Below are 16,133 nucleotides of genomic sequence, written 5' to 3'. Positions count from 1 at the left end.
CAGAATTTTGTATAATTTTCTTTACTTTTAAATCATTATCAAATTTTCAACTATTTAGGTGTAGATTCACAGCCATTTTTTTCTTGTTTTTACCTAACATTTGACACTACATTTTTTCGAAATGAATGTTTTAAAGTGAATAAAACCATTAAAAACTTTTCCAAATATGTAAAAGAGGAACTTATCTTGCCTTTGATAACATTTGTTACATAGTTTTTTTTACCACTTTTCTCGATTTTAAAAACATACCGAAATTTTAAGTTTTGTAAGTCTTTATTCTGAGCAAAGTAGTCATCGTTAACCAAAATGACTTTTCTTTTACAAAGGAGTCATCACTTACCAAGTAAATTGGATTACTTAAAGGGACGGCTCATCAAGACCTTGTTCATGTTGGACTTGACGACCATATTTTATTCAGCTGGAAAGCAGGTAAATAGAAGAGAGTTCCACAGGCGTGCGGTTCTAAGAAAGAAGGTTTGTTCTTGGAATCTATGTTTAGGTTTAGGCACAGATAAAGAGTGGGAGAAATTATTGACAGTGGTTTCAGCTAGACGAGTGTTTTTTTCATGAAAGTTTGACGAGAGGGAATCATAGATTGGAGCTCACACAAACACTTGCCATGAAAATAACGATAAAGCAGAGACAGGTTCGCAACGTCTCTTCTGTGGGAAAGAGGTTGCAGAGAAGAGAAAAGGGCATCCCCCATTAGGTTACAAAGTCTATTTTTAACTCTGTAAAGGCAGGTTAAGGTTTTTCTTATAGCTCCTACCTAGATGTGGCAACAGTACTCCATCCTTGGACATACTTGGCTCTTATACAGGTAGGGAATCGCATCAGCAGTGAGATATCTACTGGAGTGGTAGAATGATCCCACCATTTTTCCAGCAACCTTGGCAACAGATTTGATGTACGCGTTCCATTTTAGATCAGGAGTAAAGATCAAATCCAGAAGCTTGTCAAAATATGGAGCCTCTAAGACAAGAGCCATTAAGGATTAAAAGTGTTGGGTAGGTGGAGAGACAAGACCAGTTATGGTGGAACTTAAGTACTGATAGATTATGTAAGAGGACAGCTCAACAGGAATTTATTCACATTGGATTTTAAGATTACCATGTTATAGTCTGCCGGGATGCAGACCCATGGCATTGTCTTTCTTCGGAATTGATATTTGAGAATACAACTTCTAAATAGTTGACACAAATAGGTCACAATTATCGGGTAAAGCAAAATAGTTTGTTTGTTTTTTTAATTGATTTTCCAGCAACATTTCCTTTAAAGTAATTTATGTCGCTAATGATGGATTCATCGGTGATTGAAATAAAAATAAAAATGAATCCAATTGAACGAAATTTGGTCGATAACAATCGTATTCTTACTTTGCTTGTTTGCATTTTCAGCATCTCTTTTTTTAAATCCTTTTTAGCTAGGAACAATGCATAGTATCAGTTCTTATACTTCATCTTATTTTGTCCTCGTTCAGTGAAGGAGAAATCCTTCTAAACAGTCACTTTTTAGTTTTACCCTGGAGAGTAGTTCTGGAGAGAGTAGTTTAAAAGAACTGGATTTCCATCGAAGATATATATATAAAAAAATTTTTAAAATATCGATCTTATGTTGAATATCGATGGAAGACAAGCAAATAAGAACATCATTTTATACGAGCATAAAGGGTTTCAATCACCATCATTGTCCATGTTGGCTCAGTAAAATCCGGTAACCACTTACATACAATAGTCGAAAGGCGATCACACAAAATTAACAGGTTCGTAAAAATTTAGGCCGTCTTGCAGTTTAGATAAACAAAAATATGAGGAAACTATTGGGACATATTTTGGGGTTCACCGTCTGCAAAAATGCAATTTGATTGGCTCGTGAAATTGACGTAATTATTGCGAAAGAATTTTTTCAAATAAAAATTATAGAAGAATTTAATTATTGCTTGATTATTATTTAATTATGAAATTCTTTTATTTTAAATTTTTTCAAAGTCATATATAAGTAATGCAATTTGTCTATTGAAAGTTAAACATTTTACTTTATTTTAAAATTATAAAATTCAGTATATCTCATTAAATCTATATATCTATAAAAGTGAACATGTCTGTCTGTCTGTCTGTGTGTGTCTGTCTGTCTGTCTACATTTCCCTACGCAATAACTCTGTCAATTTTTAGTCTATAGACTCGAAATTTGAAATACCGGGTACTGAGATTTGGGAAAAATCGATGTGACGGGTGTCAGCCAGAAATTTGGCTGTTAAGGGGTCAAATTTCAACGATTTGACCTTTAAGAACTCTACCAAACTCCGACAATTTTGGGTCTAGACACTTGAAATTTTAGATATAGGTTCCTTGAACCTGGATCTAACTTAATAAAGTGATTTGAGCCCGAAACTATAAATTTTAAGGGGTCATAATAGGGGTCAAAGTTTTAAAAAATTAACCATTTTTTTGTTTTTTTGCTTTTTTTGCACAGCATACACCTCCAAACACCCGAGCAACGCCGGGCACCCCTGCTAGTCATCAATAAAAAAAAAAAAAAAAAAAAAAAGATGCAACGTGTGCAACGTCCTCATATTTATTTGTATCCGAATATATTACTACTTATGTTTATTTGCTTGTTTTCTGTATTTAATAAAACAGATTTAATAAATAAACAATATTAAGTTTTCTAATATAGTTTCATTTTCATTTTAATACGTCAATTTCAATAGCGTTTCACTAGGTGTATCAGAATTTTTGTAGGAATTTTTGACACCCCTAACACGAAACTGCGAATAAAATATAAAAAACTCGTAATTTCTTTTATAAAAGCGGGTTTTTTATTTTCTTTATGGATTATACTTCCAAAATAAACTAATAAAGTTGTTTAAAAAGTAATAGAAATTTTTTTTTAAAACAGTAATGAAATTAATTGAATTTTACGAGTTCAGTATTTTTCAATTTTTAAATTTTAAAAATCTATCAAAATTTTTCTATTGATTCAATATGTTTTAGACAAACGTTTTTTTTTTATTTCACGCCCCCCCCCAATTTTCAAGTGTCTATTAAAAAGTAAATAATTAATTTACTCAAAGTTTTATATATCACAAATTGAAGATAAATGATCAATAAATAATATATTCAAATTTAAAACAAAAAAAGTGTTTTTTAGAAATTTACCTGTAAAGTCGGAAGTTTAAAACCTTAAAAAAAAAAAAAAAAATTAAAACAAAAACACGTTTTTGTTTTGTTTAATGAAACCCTGGTCTTTTAATTGAAAAAAAAAAAAAAAAAAAAAATTAGGGCTTGAATTACATTTTTCGAGGAGTTATAAGCTTGGAAAGACAGGGTGGAATTATTCAATATTTTTCACGAAATTTCTGACACCTACTGTTTCATTTTAACGTTATTTTACAATAATTATGTCCATTTCAATAGCCAATCAAATTGCATTTTTGCAGGCGGTGTATCCAAATATGTCCCAATATTTTCCTCATTTTTGCTTGAGCTAAACCGCAAGCGGGCCAGAAATTATTGGTCTTACTTAGAAGAACACTTATTTTAAAAACACAAGAATACAAAAAAAATATTTATGTGCGTACTCGTTATGGAACGAAAATGTCATATTCCAAAAATAATGTAAATTGATCAAGTATATTTTTTTTTATTTTTTTTAAAGAAAATCAGATTTTATGAGGAAGCGAGGACAGGGCCGGGAACGGACATATTGTTTTAGAATGTGTTAAAATTCAAAGGCCGACAACTCCATTCGACTAGTTAGATTGGCAGACCGGACCGTGCTATATTATTTTTTGTAATCGCTCAAAAATCGTAAAATAAATAAAAATATCACACGTATGGAAGCAGTACTCCCATCAGTATTTTATTTTCGTCTTTGCTTTCAATTTTTTCAGCGGATTATTATCAAATGGACGGTACTTGTGCACTTTTGCCACCGTTCTGAAATACTTATTTTGAAAGCCATTCTTAATATAGGGAAGGGAAGGTGTTTTGTAACTATTCTGCGCTTACACCTATCAAAAATATTATATATATATATATATATATATATATATATATATATATATATATATATATATATATATCTCTCGTGAAGCTTGACTAACTTGAAAAAAAAAAAAAAAAAACATTTTAAAAAATAGCAGTGGCAAAAGTGTACAAGCACCAAAAAGTTATATTGTAAGTACTCGTTAGGGAATAAAGTTTTCATTAAAAGAAAAAATTAATTTGATCAAGTAGTTTTTTTTTTTATATCAAGGATAAACTTTAAGGAGATGGAGCGTGTTGCGACCAGCTTGTTTTCCGCGGATGGGAAAGGGGGCGCCAAGGGAGATAACTCCAATCACCACTTAAAGTTTGTCAAAATTTGACGAGATTATTTTCAAACATGGGCAGAAAAATACCTACAGGGCTCTACATTGCGAGTGAAACAGTCTCATTTGAGTTTTTTTTTTTTTTTTTTTACTTATTTTACAGAATTTCTATATCCGTTTTTTTTTTTAAATCCCTTTTCATTTTGTCCTTTGTTAATCACCTTTTCGTTTAAAAGGCGCCGCGTCCTCGTCCCCGGAAACAGACAAATGGTGACGATACGATCAATCTCATTAAAATTTTATTTTTCTCTTAAAAAAAAAAAAAAAAAAAAAAAAAAACACTATCAAATTAAGTGATTATTTGTATGAAAACTTTATTCCATAACGTGCACGTACAATAATTTTTGCAATATTTTCATTTTTTAATGTCTTGATTAAACCGTACAAGTACCAGATTACTAATGTCAAATCAAATATTTGTAAGGGTGCTCAGTTTCTAATGCAACGCTCTAGTAAACAGATCACCCATTTTAGGGTCACCACTCGACGTTTTTAGACCAAATTTAGCTTTTTTAAATAGTTTACTTTTATTTTTTGATTTCGCTTTTTAAAATAATCTCCGGAAAAAAATAAATAAATAAAAAGAGGCTGAACTCGAAATTCAGCTTAAAAACGTCGACTGATTCTAAAATGGGTGATATTTACGAGAATGTTGCATTAGAAAATGAACAATATTTAAATATTGCATTAAAAAAAAAAAAAAAAAAAAAAATTGGTATTTTTTACGAGAGTACCCAACGTAGTATAAACACTCCCCAACCTCCCCATAAGAACAGCTTTCGGAATAAACACCGCCAACCCTGAAAGCCGTTCTTAATATGGGGAGGTTGGTGTGTTTATTTCCGATTTCCGAAACTTGTTCTTAACATGCGGAGGTTGAGGGTGTTTATAAGTGGGGGGGGGGGAGAGCAATAGGTTTCGACCGATTCACTATTATATATATATATTAGGGTTCTTATGCACTTATGTTACCGCGCTATTTTTTAATAGTATTTTTAAGTTAAATTTGTTTTACAATACCTTTTAGGTGAAAGTACAGAATTACAAAACACCCTTCCCATGTTAAGCTTTCTAGATAGGAACGGTAGTTTGTTTTATTGCTTCTTTATACTAAATTTTAGATTTAGTTCGGTTCAAATTCTGTAGAAGCAGCAGTAAAATTAAGGGTACTTATGCAGAACACGAACATTTATTTAGAAAAACATTCAGAACATGGGGAAGGCGAAGATTTTTAACTCTTGTGTATTTACACCGAATAACTTAAAAAAAAAAATGCAGTAAAAAATTTAATTTTATTTGAAAATCTGATCTAAAAAAAAATAAAAAATAAATTAAATAAATAAAATAAATAAAATAAATAAAAATAAATAAAAAATAAATAAAATAAATAGCACCTTCTGCAATTAGTACGTAGAAACGAATTTCATTTCAAATAATTTACGTGACCGAAATAGGAAATTTACCGAAGTTGCTTTATTTACAATTTTTCAGGCCAAACTTTATAATTGTTAGATCTTCAATATTATAAAAAAAAAAAATCAATAAATAAACAACCTTAAAAAAAAAGATAAAGGTGGCTAATTAAAAAAAAAAAAAATCAATAAAAAAAATGTATAAATAGATTTGCCACGGGGCAGAAGAAAATAGTTTTGAAGAGTTTTTTTTTCTTGGGAGGGGAAAGATGTTCTACACAAAAGTTTACCTTTGCCGATGTTGCCAAGCTATACTCTCTCGATGCCAAAAGTCGCTTCCATCTGTACCGGTTGGCCGCTTTCCGCTTTTTAATGACATTGCAAGTTCTTATATATTATAAAGCTTTTGGGAGAATTCTTTCCTTTTGATTGAAATTTCTCTCGAAAATAATGAGGCCCGAAAGTTCTTAAAGCATCTCTCAGCTGAAGAAGAAATTAGCGGAAGTGACACTTCGGCGCCTGCGCACTGACTAACTTCCGGCCGCTTATCTCCCCTTGACCCATTGCTGAATTTATGCAAGGGAGATAAGCGAACTTTCACTATCTTATTTTATTATTTTTTTGGTAACAAGTCACGACTTGTCAAGGCATGAAAGCCACTGGAGGATAAGGTTTAATGAATTTGTCGAGTGGACGGTGAAAAAGGATCGCGAGGATTAGTAACAATGAATGGTCAGAATATACTTTATAGGATCCTTCAACAATTTTTTTTTTAGAAAAGAATTACTCTTAGCGAGGATAAGGGTTAATGAGTGTACAGTAGTTAATGGGACAATATCGGAGTAATCGTTAGTAATGAAAATTTTGTAAATTGGATTATTTAAGGGGACGGCTCATCAAGAACTTGTTTACATTGGACTTGTTTACATTGGACAACCATCTGGAAAGCCGGGAAACGGAAGAGAGTTCAACAGGTATACAGTTCATGGAATCTACGTTTAGGTTTACGCACGGATAAAGAATGGGGAAAATTTATTGATAGTATTTTCAGCTAGTGTTTTCCTAAAAGTTTGGTAATGCGGGGGGGGGGCATAGATTGGAGCTCAGATGAACACTTGCTATGAAAATAACGCACAGACAGGCTCACAACGTCTTTTCTGTGAGAAAGAGGTTGCAGTGAAGAGAAAAGAACATTCTCCCACTACGCTATGAAGTTTATTTTGAACTCTGTCAAGGCAGGATAAGCTGCTTCTAGCAGCTCCTGCCCAGATATGGTAACAATACTCCATTCTTGGATGTACTTGGCTTTTATATAGGTAGAGAATTGCATCAGCAGTGAGATATCTACTGGAGTGGTAGAATGATCCCACCATTTTCTCAATGACCTTCACAACAGATTTGATGTATGTGTTCCATTTTATATGAGGAGTAAAGGTCAGACTCAGAAGCTTGTTAAACAATGGAGCCTCCTCAAGACGATATACATGTATTTCAATTGATGCCAGATGGTGATCAGAACATTGATGATGTAAAGATAGAAGCTTGGTTTTAGATGCATTAAAAGTCACCTCTTTCCCCATTGTACATCATGCTCAAGATCAGAGGAGAGAGAATCAGAGAGAACTTGGTCATTTACATTTACATTGAACTTGAAAATTATCATGTTGTAGTTGGCTGGAAAGTAGTCCCTTGGTATTGTATTCCACAGGTGAGTAGTTCTAAGGAAAAAAATTTGTTAATGGAAATTCAGTCTAGTTTTAGGTAAACAGAGGGAGAAAGAGAAATTATTGACAGAGGTTGTAGCTGGACAAGTTTTTGTTGTAAATGTGTTTACAGGGGGGGGGGGCACAGATTGGAGCTCTGTTAGGCACTTGTCATGAAATAACGATAGGGAAAGATTAGCAATCTCTCCTCTGTGGGAGAAAGAGGCTACAGGGAAGAGATGACATCCCCACACTAGATTAATAAAAGAAAAGATAATTTGTAGAGGACTAAAAGTCACCTTTTCTTGTAGTTGGTGAAATCATCCTCTAATGTTAAGTAGAGGAATAAAGAAGATTGTAGTTGCATGCTCTTCTAGGCAAGAAATGAAGACACGAAAGATGCTGGTATTATAATTACAAGAAAAATACATTTAAAGAAACATTAAAAAATAATCATGCTAAAACACGGTTACATATTTACATATATACAAAGATTACTTACTTACACAGAAGTATTGAATAATACAAAGTGTATTTGTGTATACATGTGTGTTAATATATATATCATGTATGAAGTTAATTGTCCATTATATATATATATATATATATATATATATATATATATATATATATATATGTATGCGTGTGTGAGTATACACAAGAGTTCATCTTTATCTTGAAAAGAATTACATGTCTGTCGGGGCATGTATTAAAAGTGGGTCCCTCACATGGACAGTCAGACAAGAAAGAATGTTAATTTATTTATTGCAGACTGTTATCCTCATCTTTCTTAGATGTTGTTTCATGACGTTTCGGCTAACTATTCCTCTGGCCTTTGTTAGGTGATAACCACGATGGGATAGGAACTCCAAATCTCCTAACTGCATTCTCAGCAATTGCAGAAGAATGAAAAGTATGTGTTTGAGATGCAAGTGTTCGGAGAGGTGAGATTCGAGACATGTTCAGAGCTGAGATGAAAAGACACACGTGGCCAGAATTGGAGAAAGGAACTGTTTAAATATTTAGAAAAAAATGTGTTGTTGGAAATATCTGATATAAAGGCTTTTGTTAAAAACACAATCTGAGTCGAGTTTATTTCCTTTCTTGCGTTCCTTGTGACAGAGTCTACAATGTGTTGGGTCCGTTAAAATGTAACAACGCCGTAAAAAAAAAAGGGGTGTATAACGTTACAAATGGTCTTCTACAAACTAGTGGAGGGTAGGAGGCCCCTCACTTTTCCTTTGCTAGTAGGGCTGTGCTTTATACAGCGCCTAGTATTCCCAAATGGTTACCCATCTGGTACTCACCAAGCTCATCATTGCTTAACTTCAGTGATCTGGCAAGAAATGGTAAGTCGACGTGATTATTACCATCTCTCCCAATATTCCATTGTGTCGTTCATTTAAGCCATTACTCCATGGGCTTTCAGCAGCAGTGGTACGCACAACAATATTCAAATTCTGTGCCATGTCACAAAATGATTTATTATCAAATTCCCTACCATTACCGGTTAAGATAGATCCAGGAGTCCCAAAATACGCTATCCAGTGTTTAAATATCGCACTGATGATGTCTGATCTTTCTTTACTAGGAATCCTAACGCCAACACTGCATCTGGTAGCATGGTCAATCAGGTGCAGTACTTTGTTACCATAAATTCCTTTAATATCCATAGCAACAGTTTCATTAAAATAAGATCCTAATGGGAATCCGACAATAGGTCTAGGTTCATTTTTTTTATAGCGAATACACACTTCACAAGAATTTGGAAGTGTTTGTAAAATTTTAATAAATTCAGGATCTCTTATTCCTGCGCTACTAACTAAATCACATAATTTCTTATTACTGATATGACTAAATTTTCTGTGTAATTTAGTTGCAATTTTAAATTTTTCTGCTTTGTTTTTGGAGGAGATTTCTTTAACAAAGAGAATGTGTTTTAGCTTACCTCTATCTGGTAGGGGTCTGGTGATAGGGATGTGATAATGACCAGATGATGTACATTTAAACAGAATTTTCTTTTTCAACATCGTCGCGCTGTCATGTTCAAAATTGAGACAAGTCCCGGCCCTTTTCATAGCTTAGGAGAAGTGGAATGCCAGAATCCACAGCATTGGTAACGATACTGACATCAATGTCAGCGATGATACACACATAGAGTCACATTGTAGAGTTCAGTTTGTTTCCATCACCGAACTTAAAGGTTCTCACTCCTTCTCTCATAATTATTTTTTCTTCCGTTCTTCTGTTAATGTTTCGAGAAAACACTCGTACCATTTTGTTCCACAAACAGTGCCGGATGCACGACTATCTAGAACAGCCGAACAAAGTGTTTCACCCAAAAGCATGTTGCCATTTGTCTCGAGTTTTTGCTGACTCATCAGCACAATATTAGCCAGGGACATATAGCTTTCATGTTCACCGCCCTCATGTTTGTCCCGGGTATCATCGACATAAGGGTAATTGTATGACCAGTGGAATTTGCAGCCACATTTAAAACACACCGTAGTGCTACCTGCAAGTCCTAGTGGGTTTATTTTGTTTATGTCAGTGGAGCATGCGTTGTTGTTGTTGTTGTTGTTGTCGTTATTGTGTTGCTGCTGCTGCTGCTGCTGGTATGTCGTTTTCCGCCACGATGTGTTTTTCCTCGCCGACTATTAAAATGCGAATCACGGCGGTGCGAAGAGCGACCATAGTGCACCTTGCTAGGTTCGTTTTTATTTTCAGTGTAGGCAACATCTTCCTTCTTAACCACAATGGGTGTTGAATTCATAGATGAAGCGTCAAACAGCTGTCTGTGCATAATCTTCTTTAACTGGGCTGACATGGAAGAGAGTGTCAGTTCGCCAACTGTCGCCTTGACTAGTCTTTCATTTTCAGGGGTGAGGGAGACACTCCTTAATGCCCTGAATGCAAGTACCGGTTCATGCAGGATAATATTGAAATCTTTCAACTTGGCAACGTGTCGGCCGAAGTTAATAAGGAAGTCTTCCACTGATGTATCGGGTTTGTCTCCGGTATCCTTTGAAAGTCTTGTAGGCCAGAAAGGCCGACTGGTTCATATCTTCCAAAAAAAGGGTGTCCAATTTTTCATATAATTTGGCCATTCCATCCTCAGAATTAAGAGTCGCAACATCTAATTCCAATACAGCTTCTCTGGGTTTTCCTTCCAGAGAAAGAAATACTATGGGAGCACATTTTGTTTTGTTAAGCGACGTGGCCATTTCCCAGATTTGCATTTCTTTTTTTCCACGGAATATTAAATTCACAAGCGATCTCCAGATGATGCTGTTAGACATTTTAAGTTCTTGCCAGGAAGAGTCAAGGTCCTTCTGCATACAATGCCTAGTATTCCCAAATAGTTACCCATCTGGTACTGACCAGGCTCAACGTTGCTTCTGTGATCTAATGAGAACCGGTGTGTGACTAGGAATAACATTATTTGTCTTTGTTCTCATTTTTGAATGAAAATATGACAAAACGTCAGCTGACAACGGACACACATATTTGCATTTATTTCTAAAATGAAACATTTTCAAACAAATTAGAAAGGAAGAATTCATGTTTTTATTGTAATTCCTAGTTTGTGTCATAAAGTTAAGTTATTGATATTTGATTTGAAGCATTGCATGAAATGAGAATAAACAACTTATTTTTTAGATAAATGACAATCTTTTTAGAAGAAGATAGAGTTATCTCCCTTGCATTACATTAGTTTCACTTATGTTGTTATCTTTCATCAACAAAAAACTGATTATGACGCACCTACTCTACATAGTAAAATTCATTGCTGTTTATGTTTCATATAAAAATAACACAAAGAAAGCAACAAAAGTAGTATTCTGTACCTCATATAATAAAAAAATTAATCTGTACCTCATATAATCATTTAATTTACCTCATATAATCTGTACCTCATATAATCTGTACCTCATATAATAATAATCTGTACCTCATATAATAAAAAAATTAATCTGTACCTCATATAATCTGTACCTCATATAATAATAATCTGTACCTCATATAATAAAAAAATTAATCTGTACCTCATATAATCTGTACCTCATATAATAATAATCTGTACCTCATATAATAAAAAATTAATCTTTACCTCATATAATAATAATCTGTACCTCATATAATAAAAAAATTAATCTGTACCTCATATAATCTGTACCTCATACAATAATAATCTGTACCTCATATAATAAAAAAATTAATCTGTACCTCATATAATCTGTACCTCATATAATAATAATCTGTACCTCATATAATAAAAAAATTAATCTGTACCTCATATAATAATAATCTGTACCTCATATAATAAAAAAAATTAATCTGTACCTAATATAATAATAATCTGTACCTCATATAATAAAAAAATTAATCTGTACCTCATATAATCTGTACCTCATATAATAATAATCTGTACCTCATATAATAAAAAAATTAATCTGTACCTCATATAATAATAATCTGTACCTCATATAATAAAAAAATTAATCTGTACCTCATATAATCTGTACCTCATATAATAATAATCTGTACCTCATATAATAAAAAAAATTAATCTGTACCTCATATAATAATAATCTGTACCTCATATAATAAAAAAATTAATCTTGCTGCTTGCGAGAATTTCCTTCGGGTAATCCTTTCTCAAATTACTAGAGTTTGGAATTACGACTCTGCTTCCCATTTCCTTGTCTGTATTGAAATTTAAATGTAATGTAGACAAATATCTTGCTACACAATTCACTACTTAGGATGACCACTACAAATCTGGACCCTAATCAGAGTAGCCCCTTATGTCTTTCTCGCGATATGCCTTGGTTAAGGTAAATTAAAGTAAAAAAAAAAGGTCCTAAAAGTCATGCTAAATTGTTAACATGAACTCATGTCCTAATGGTAAAGGTGTTAGTTCTAAATAATAGTCTTCTAGAGGTTGAAGGTTCAGTCCTTACTATCGGCGAGAACAATTAATAATGATATAACACTCCTACTTGATCATGGCTGATTGAAGGGGGACAATAATCTGGGAATTACATAAAGGATTCAGTCGTGGCCATCATAATATTATATTATACTAGTCGAACCCATAGAAATTCTATGGTAGTTAAAACTTTTTAAATCACATTATAAATATTTTTTTTTTTTTACATAAGCATCACTACTTATCAAGGCCAAGAGGCCGCTCGAGGATTAGGGCTGAAGAGTGTACAGTAGAAATTGGACAATATAGTAACTGTTAGTAATGGAGATTAGATAAATTTGTTAACTTATATGGAACGGCTCATCAAAAACTTGTTTACGTTAGACTTGAAGACAACCTCATTGTAGTCAGCTGGAAAGCAGAAAAACGGAAGACAATTCTATAGGTGTGCAGTTCTATTCTAAGAAAGAAGCTTTGCTCATAGAATATACGTTTAGGTTTAGGCACAGATAAAGAGTGGGGGAAATTAGTGATAGTGTTTTCTGCTAGACGCGTGTTTCTTGTGAAAGTTTGGCAAGGGGGGACCATAGAATGGAGCTCAGTCGAACACTTGCCATGAAAATAACGATAAAGCAAAGACAAAGTCGCTACATCTCTTCTGTGAGAAAGAGGTTGCAGGGAAGAGAAAAGGACATCCCCTACAATGCTATGAAGTCTATTTTGAACTCTATCAAGGCAGAATAAGTCCTTTCTAGCAGCTCCTGCCCAGATGTGGCAACAGTACTCCATCCTTGGATGTACCTGGCTCTTATATAGATAGAGGATTGCATCAGCAATGAGATATCTACTGGATTGAGAGAAGGATCCCACCATTTTCCCAGCGGCCTTGGCAACAGATTTAATGTATGTGTTCTATTTAAGATCAGGAGTAACGGTCAAACCCAGAAGCTTGTCAAAACATGAGGCCTCCCCAAGACGAGAGACATTCATTTCAATAGATGCCAGATGGGGATCAGAGCGTTGATGATGTAAAGATAAAAGTTTGGTTTTAGATGCATTAAAAGTAACAAGCCACCTCTTTCCCCATTGTACCACTTGCTCAAGATCAGAGGAGAGAGAATCAGAGAAAACTTTGTTGTTTACGGTCTTAGATGTGCTACCATAGATAGTAGTGTCATCAGCATAGATGTCTACGAATGATGTAAGGATGTGATTTGGAAGATCATTAATATAGATCAGGAAGAGAGTTGGATCCAGGATGGACCCCTGAGGGACTCCAGCATTAATACTATGAGCTTCTGATTTCTGCCCATCAACCACTACTCGTATGAACCTATTAGAGAGAAATGATTTAATAATTGAGAAGACATTTCCAGTTATACCGTAGCTGGAGATCTTGTGAAGTAAACCTTTATGCCATACCCTATCAAAGGCTTTTGATATGTCAAGAGCAATTGCCCTAGAAAGGTAGCCTCCGTCGAGAGATTCACTAATCCTATGAGATGTAACTGTTAGCACATCTACTGTAGATTTAGCAGAATGGAAACCATATTGCGTGTCACTAAGAAGGTTATTTTTGCTGAGATGGTTGATTACTTCTCTATTTAATAAATAAAATGAATGAAAAATAAAAGGAATAAAAAATAAAATAAAACAAATAACGACGGATTTAATACAATTTTTTTAGCAAATTCCTTTGAACCTTTTAAAGCTAAAAAGAATTGATTTAAAAAAATTTAAATTTTTTTCAATGAAAATTCAACACAGAACACATTTTTTTTCCTGAATAATTTTTAGTATAAATTATAAAGAAACAGATGTCAATTGACTTGCACATTTTTTTAATTTTAAAAAGAATCTATAATAAAATAAAAAAAACTTATAGTCTCCTCTCAACATGACTTTTTTTAATTATAAAGTAAAATAGTCACATTTTTGGAGAGGAAATGGTTTTAATCATTTTTAACTGATAAAAATCGACTATAAAAGGGAGGTAATTTGTTTTTCATTGATTAATGTTTACGATGATTATGTTTTTTTGTGATACTGGACGCACGGACAAATAAATTATTATTATTATTATTATATTATATATATGACATATATTTCAAAGGCCATTGTTTAGTTCAAAGTTTCATCCAGCTTCCCAAAATTCATTCAGCTTCATAAATCCAATCCAGCTCCCTTGAGTTTATGTCGCAGTGGCAATGTGATTTGTCCATAAAATAAAAAATTTTTAAAAGTCCATTTTTTTTCTCATTTATTATGATAAACTGAAAATTACAGAAATTTTTTTGGATCATGAAGTTCATGATTTAGTCCATCATAATAGAAATAAAATTTCCATAACAGTTCTGAAATTTTTAGATGAGGCATGATTGTTTTTATTATTTGGATTAACTGGACTAATGTTCTCATCTTGATTGTTATTTGTACAGCATTTCAGTCACTGCAACCTTCGATCTTCTTCAGGTGCATAAGTCGCCATGTTTGGTACCAAACATCTAAAAAACTTGTTTGGTACCAAGCATCTAAAAAACTTGTTTGGTACCAAACATCTAAAAAACTTGTTTGGTACCAAGCATCTAAAAAACTTGTTTGGTACCAAACATCTAAAAAACTTGTTTGGTACCAAACATCTAAAAAACTTGTTTGGTACCAAGCATCTAAAAAACTTGTTTGGTACCAAACATCTAAAAAACTTGTTTGGTACCAAGCATCTAAAAAACTTGTTTGGTACCAAGCATCTAAAAAACTTGTTTGGTACCAAACATCTAAAAAACTTGTTTGGTACCAAACATCTAAAAAACTTGTTTGGTACCAAGCATCTAAAAAACTTGTTTGGTACCAAGCATCTAAAAAACTTGTTTGGTACCAAAGATCTAAAAAACTTGTTTGGTACCAAGCATCTAAAAAACTTGTTTGGTACCAAACATCTAAAAAACTTGTTTGATACCAAGCATCTAAAAAACTTGTTTGGTACCAAACATCTAAAAAACTTGTTTGGTACCAAACATCTAAAAAACTTGTTTGGTACCAAGCATCTAAAAAACTTGTTTGGTACCAAGCATCTAAAAAACTTGTTTGGTACCAAACATCTAAAAAACTTGTTTGGTACCAAACATCTAAAAAACTTGTTTGGTACCAAACATCTAAAAAACTTGTTTGGTACCAAGCATCTAAAAAACTTGTTTGGTACCAAACATCTAAAAAACTTGTTTGGTACCAAGCATCTAAAAAACTTGTTTGGTACCAAACATCTAAAAAACTTGTTTGGTACCAAACATCTAAAAAACTTGTTTGGTACCAAGCATCTAAAAAACTTGTTTGGTACCAAACATCTAAAAAACTTGTTTGGTACCAAACATCTAAAAAACTTGTTTGGTACCAAGCATCTAAAAAACTTGTTTGGTACCAAGCATCTAAAAAACTTGTTTGGTACCAAAGATCTAAAAAACTTGTTTGGTACCAAGCATCTAAAAAACTTGTTTGGTACCAAACATCTAAAAAACTTGTTTGGTACCAAGCATCTAAAAAACTTGTTTGGTACCAAACATCTAAAAAACTTGTTTGGTACCAAACATCTAAAAAACTTGTTTGGTACCAAGCATCTAAAAAATTTGTTTGGTACCAAACATCTAAAAAACTTGTTTGGTACCAAGCATCTAAAAAACTTGTTTGGTACCAAGCATCTAAAAAACTTGTTTGGTAC

At 33.1% G+C, this 16,133-nt stretch overlaps 1 protein-coding gene across 2 annotated transcripts in view; it reads right to left on the bottom strand.

Annotated features, from left to right (window-relative positions):
- The window catches only part of LOC145241351 (protein jagunal-like), a 41,486-nt gene extending 35,169 nt beyond the window's left edge, over positions 1 to 6,317 (bottom strand). The window contains exon 1 of one of the 2 annotated variants that reach the window (XM_080104220.1): positions 6,076 to 6,317. In XM_080104220.1, coding sequence (XP_079960346.1) covers positions 6,076 to 6,164 — 89 coding nt within the window. In that variant the 5' untranslated portion in view covers positions 6,165 to 6,317. The remainder of the gene's footprint in view (positions 1 to 6,075) is intronic. The other variant, XM_080104219.1, reaches the window with a different exon arrangement.
- Between the last annotated feature and the right edge of the window lie 9,816 nt (positions 6,318 to 16,133).

This window comes from Euprymna scolopes, chromosome 20 (assembly GCF_053919585.1).
Source record: "Euprymna scolopes isolate OS-2025 chromosome 20, ASM5391958v1, whole genome shotgun sequence".
Classification (NCBI taxonomy): Eukaryota; Metazoa; Mollusca; class Cephalopoda; order Sepiida; family Sepiolidae; genus Euprymna; species Euprymna scolopes.
Note: the sequence above shows the minus strand (reverse complement) of the source record. Positions and strands in the feature narration are given on the sequence as shown.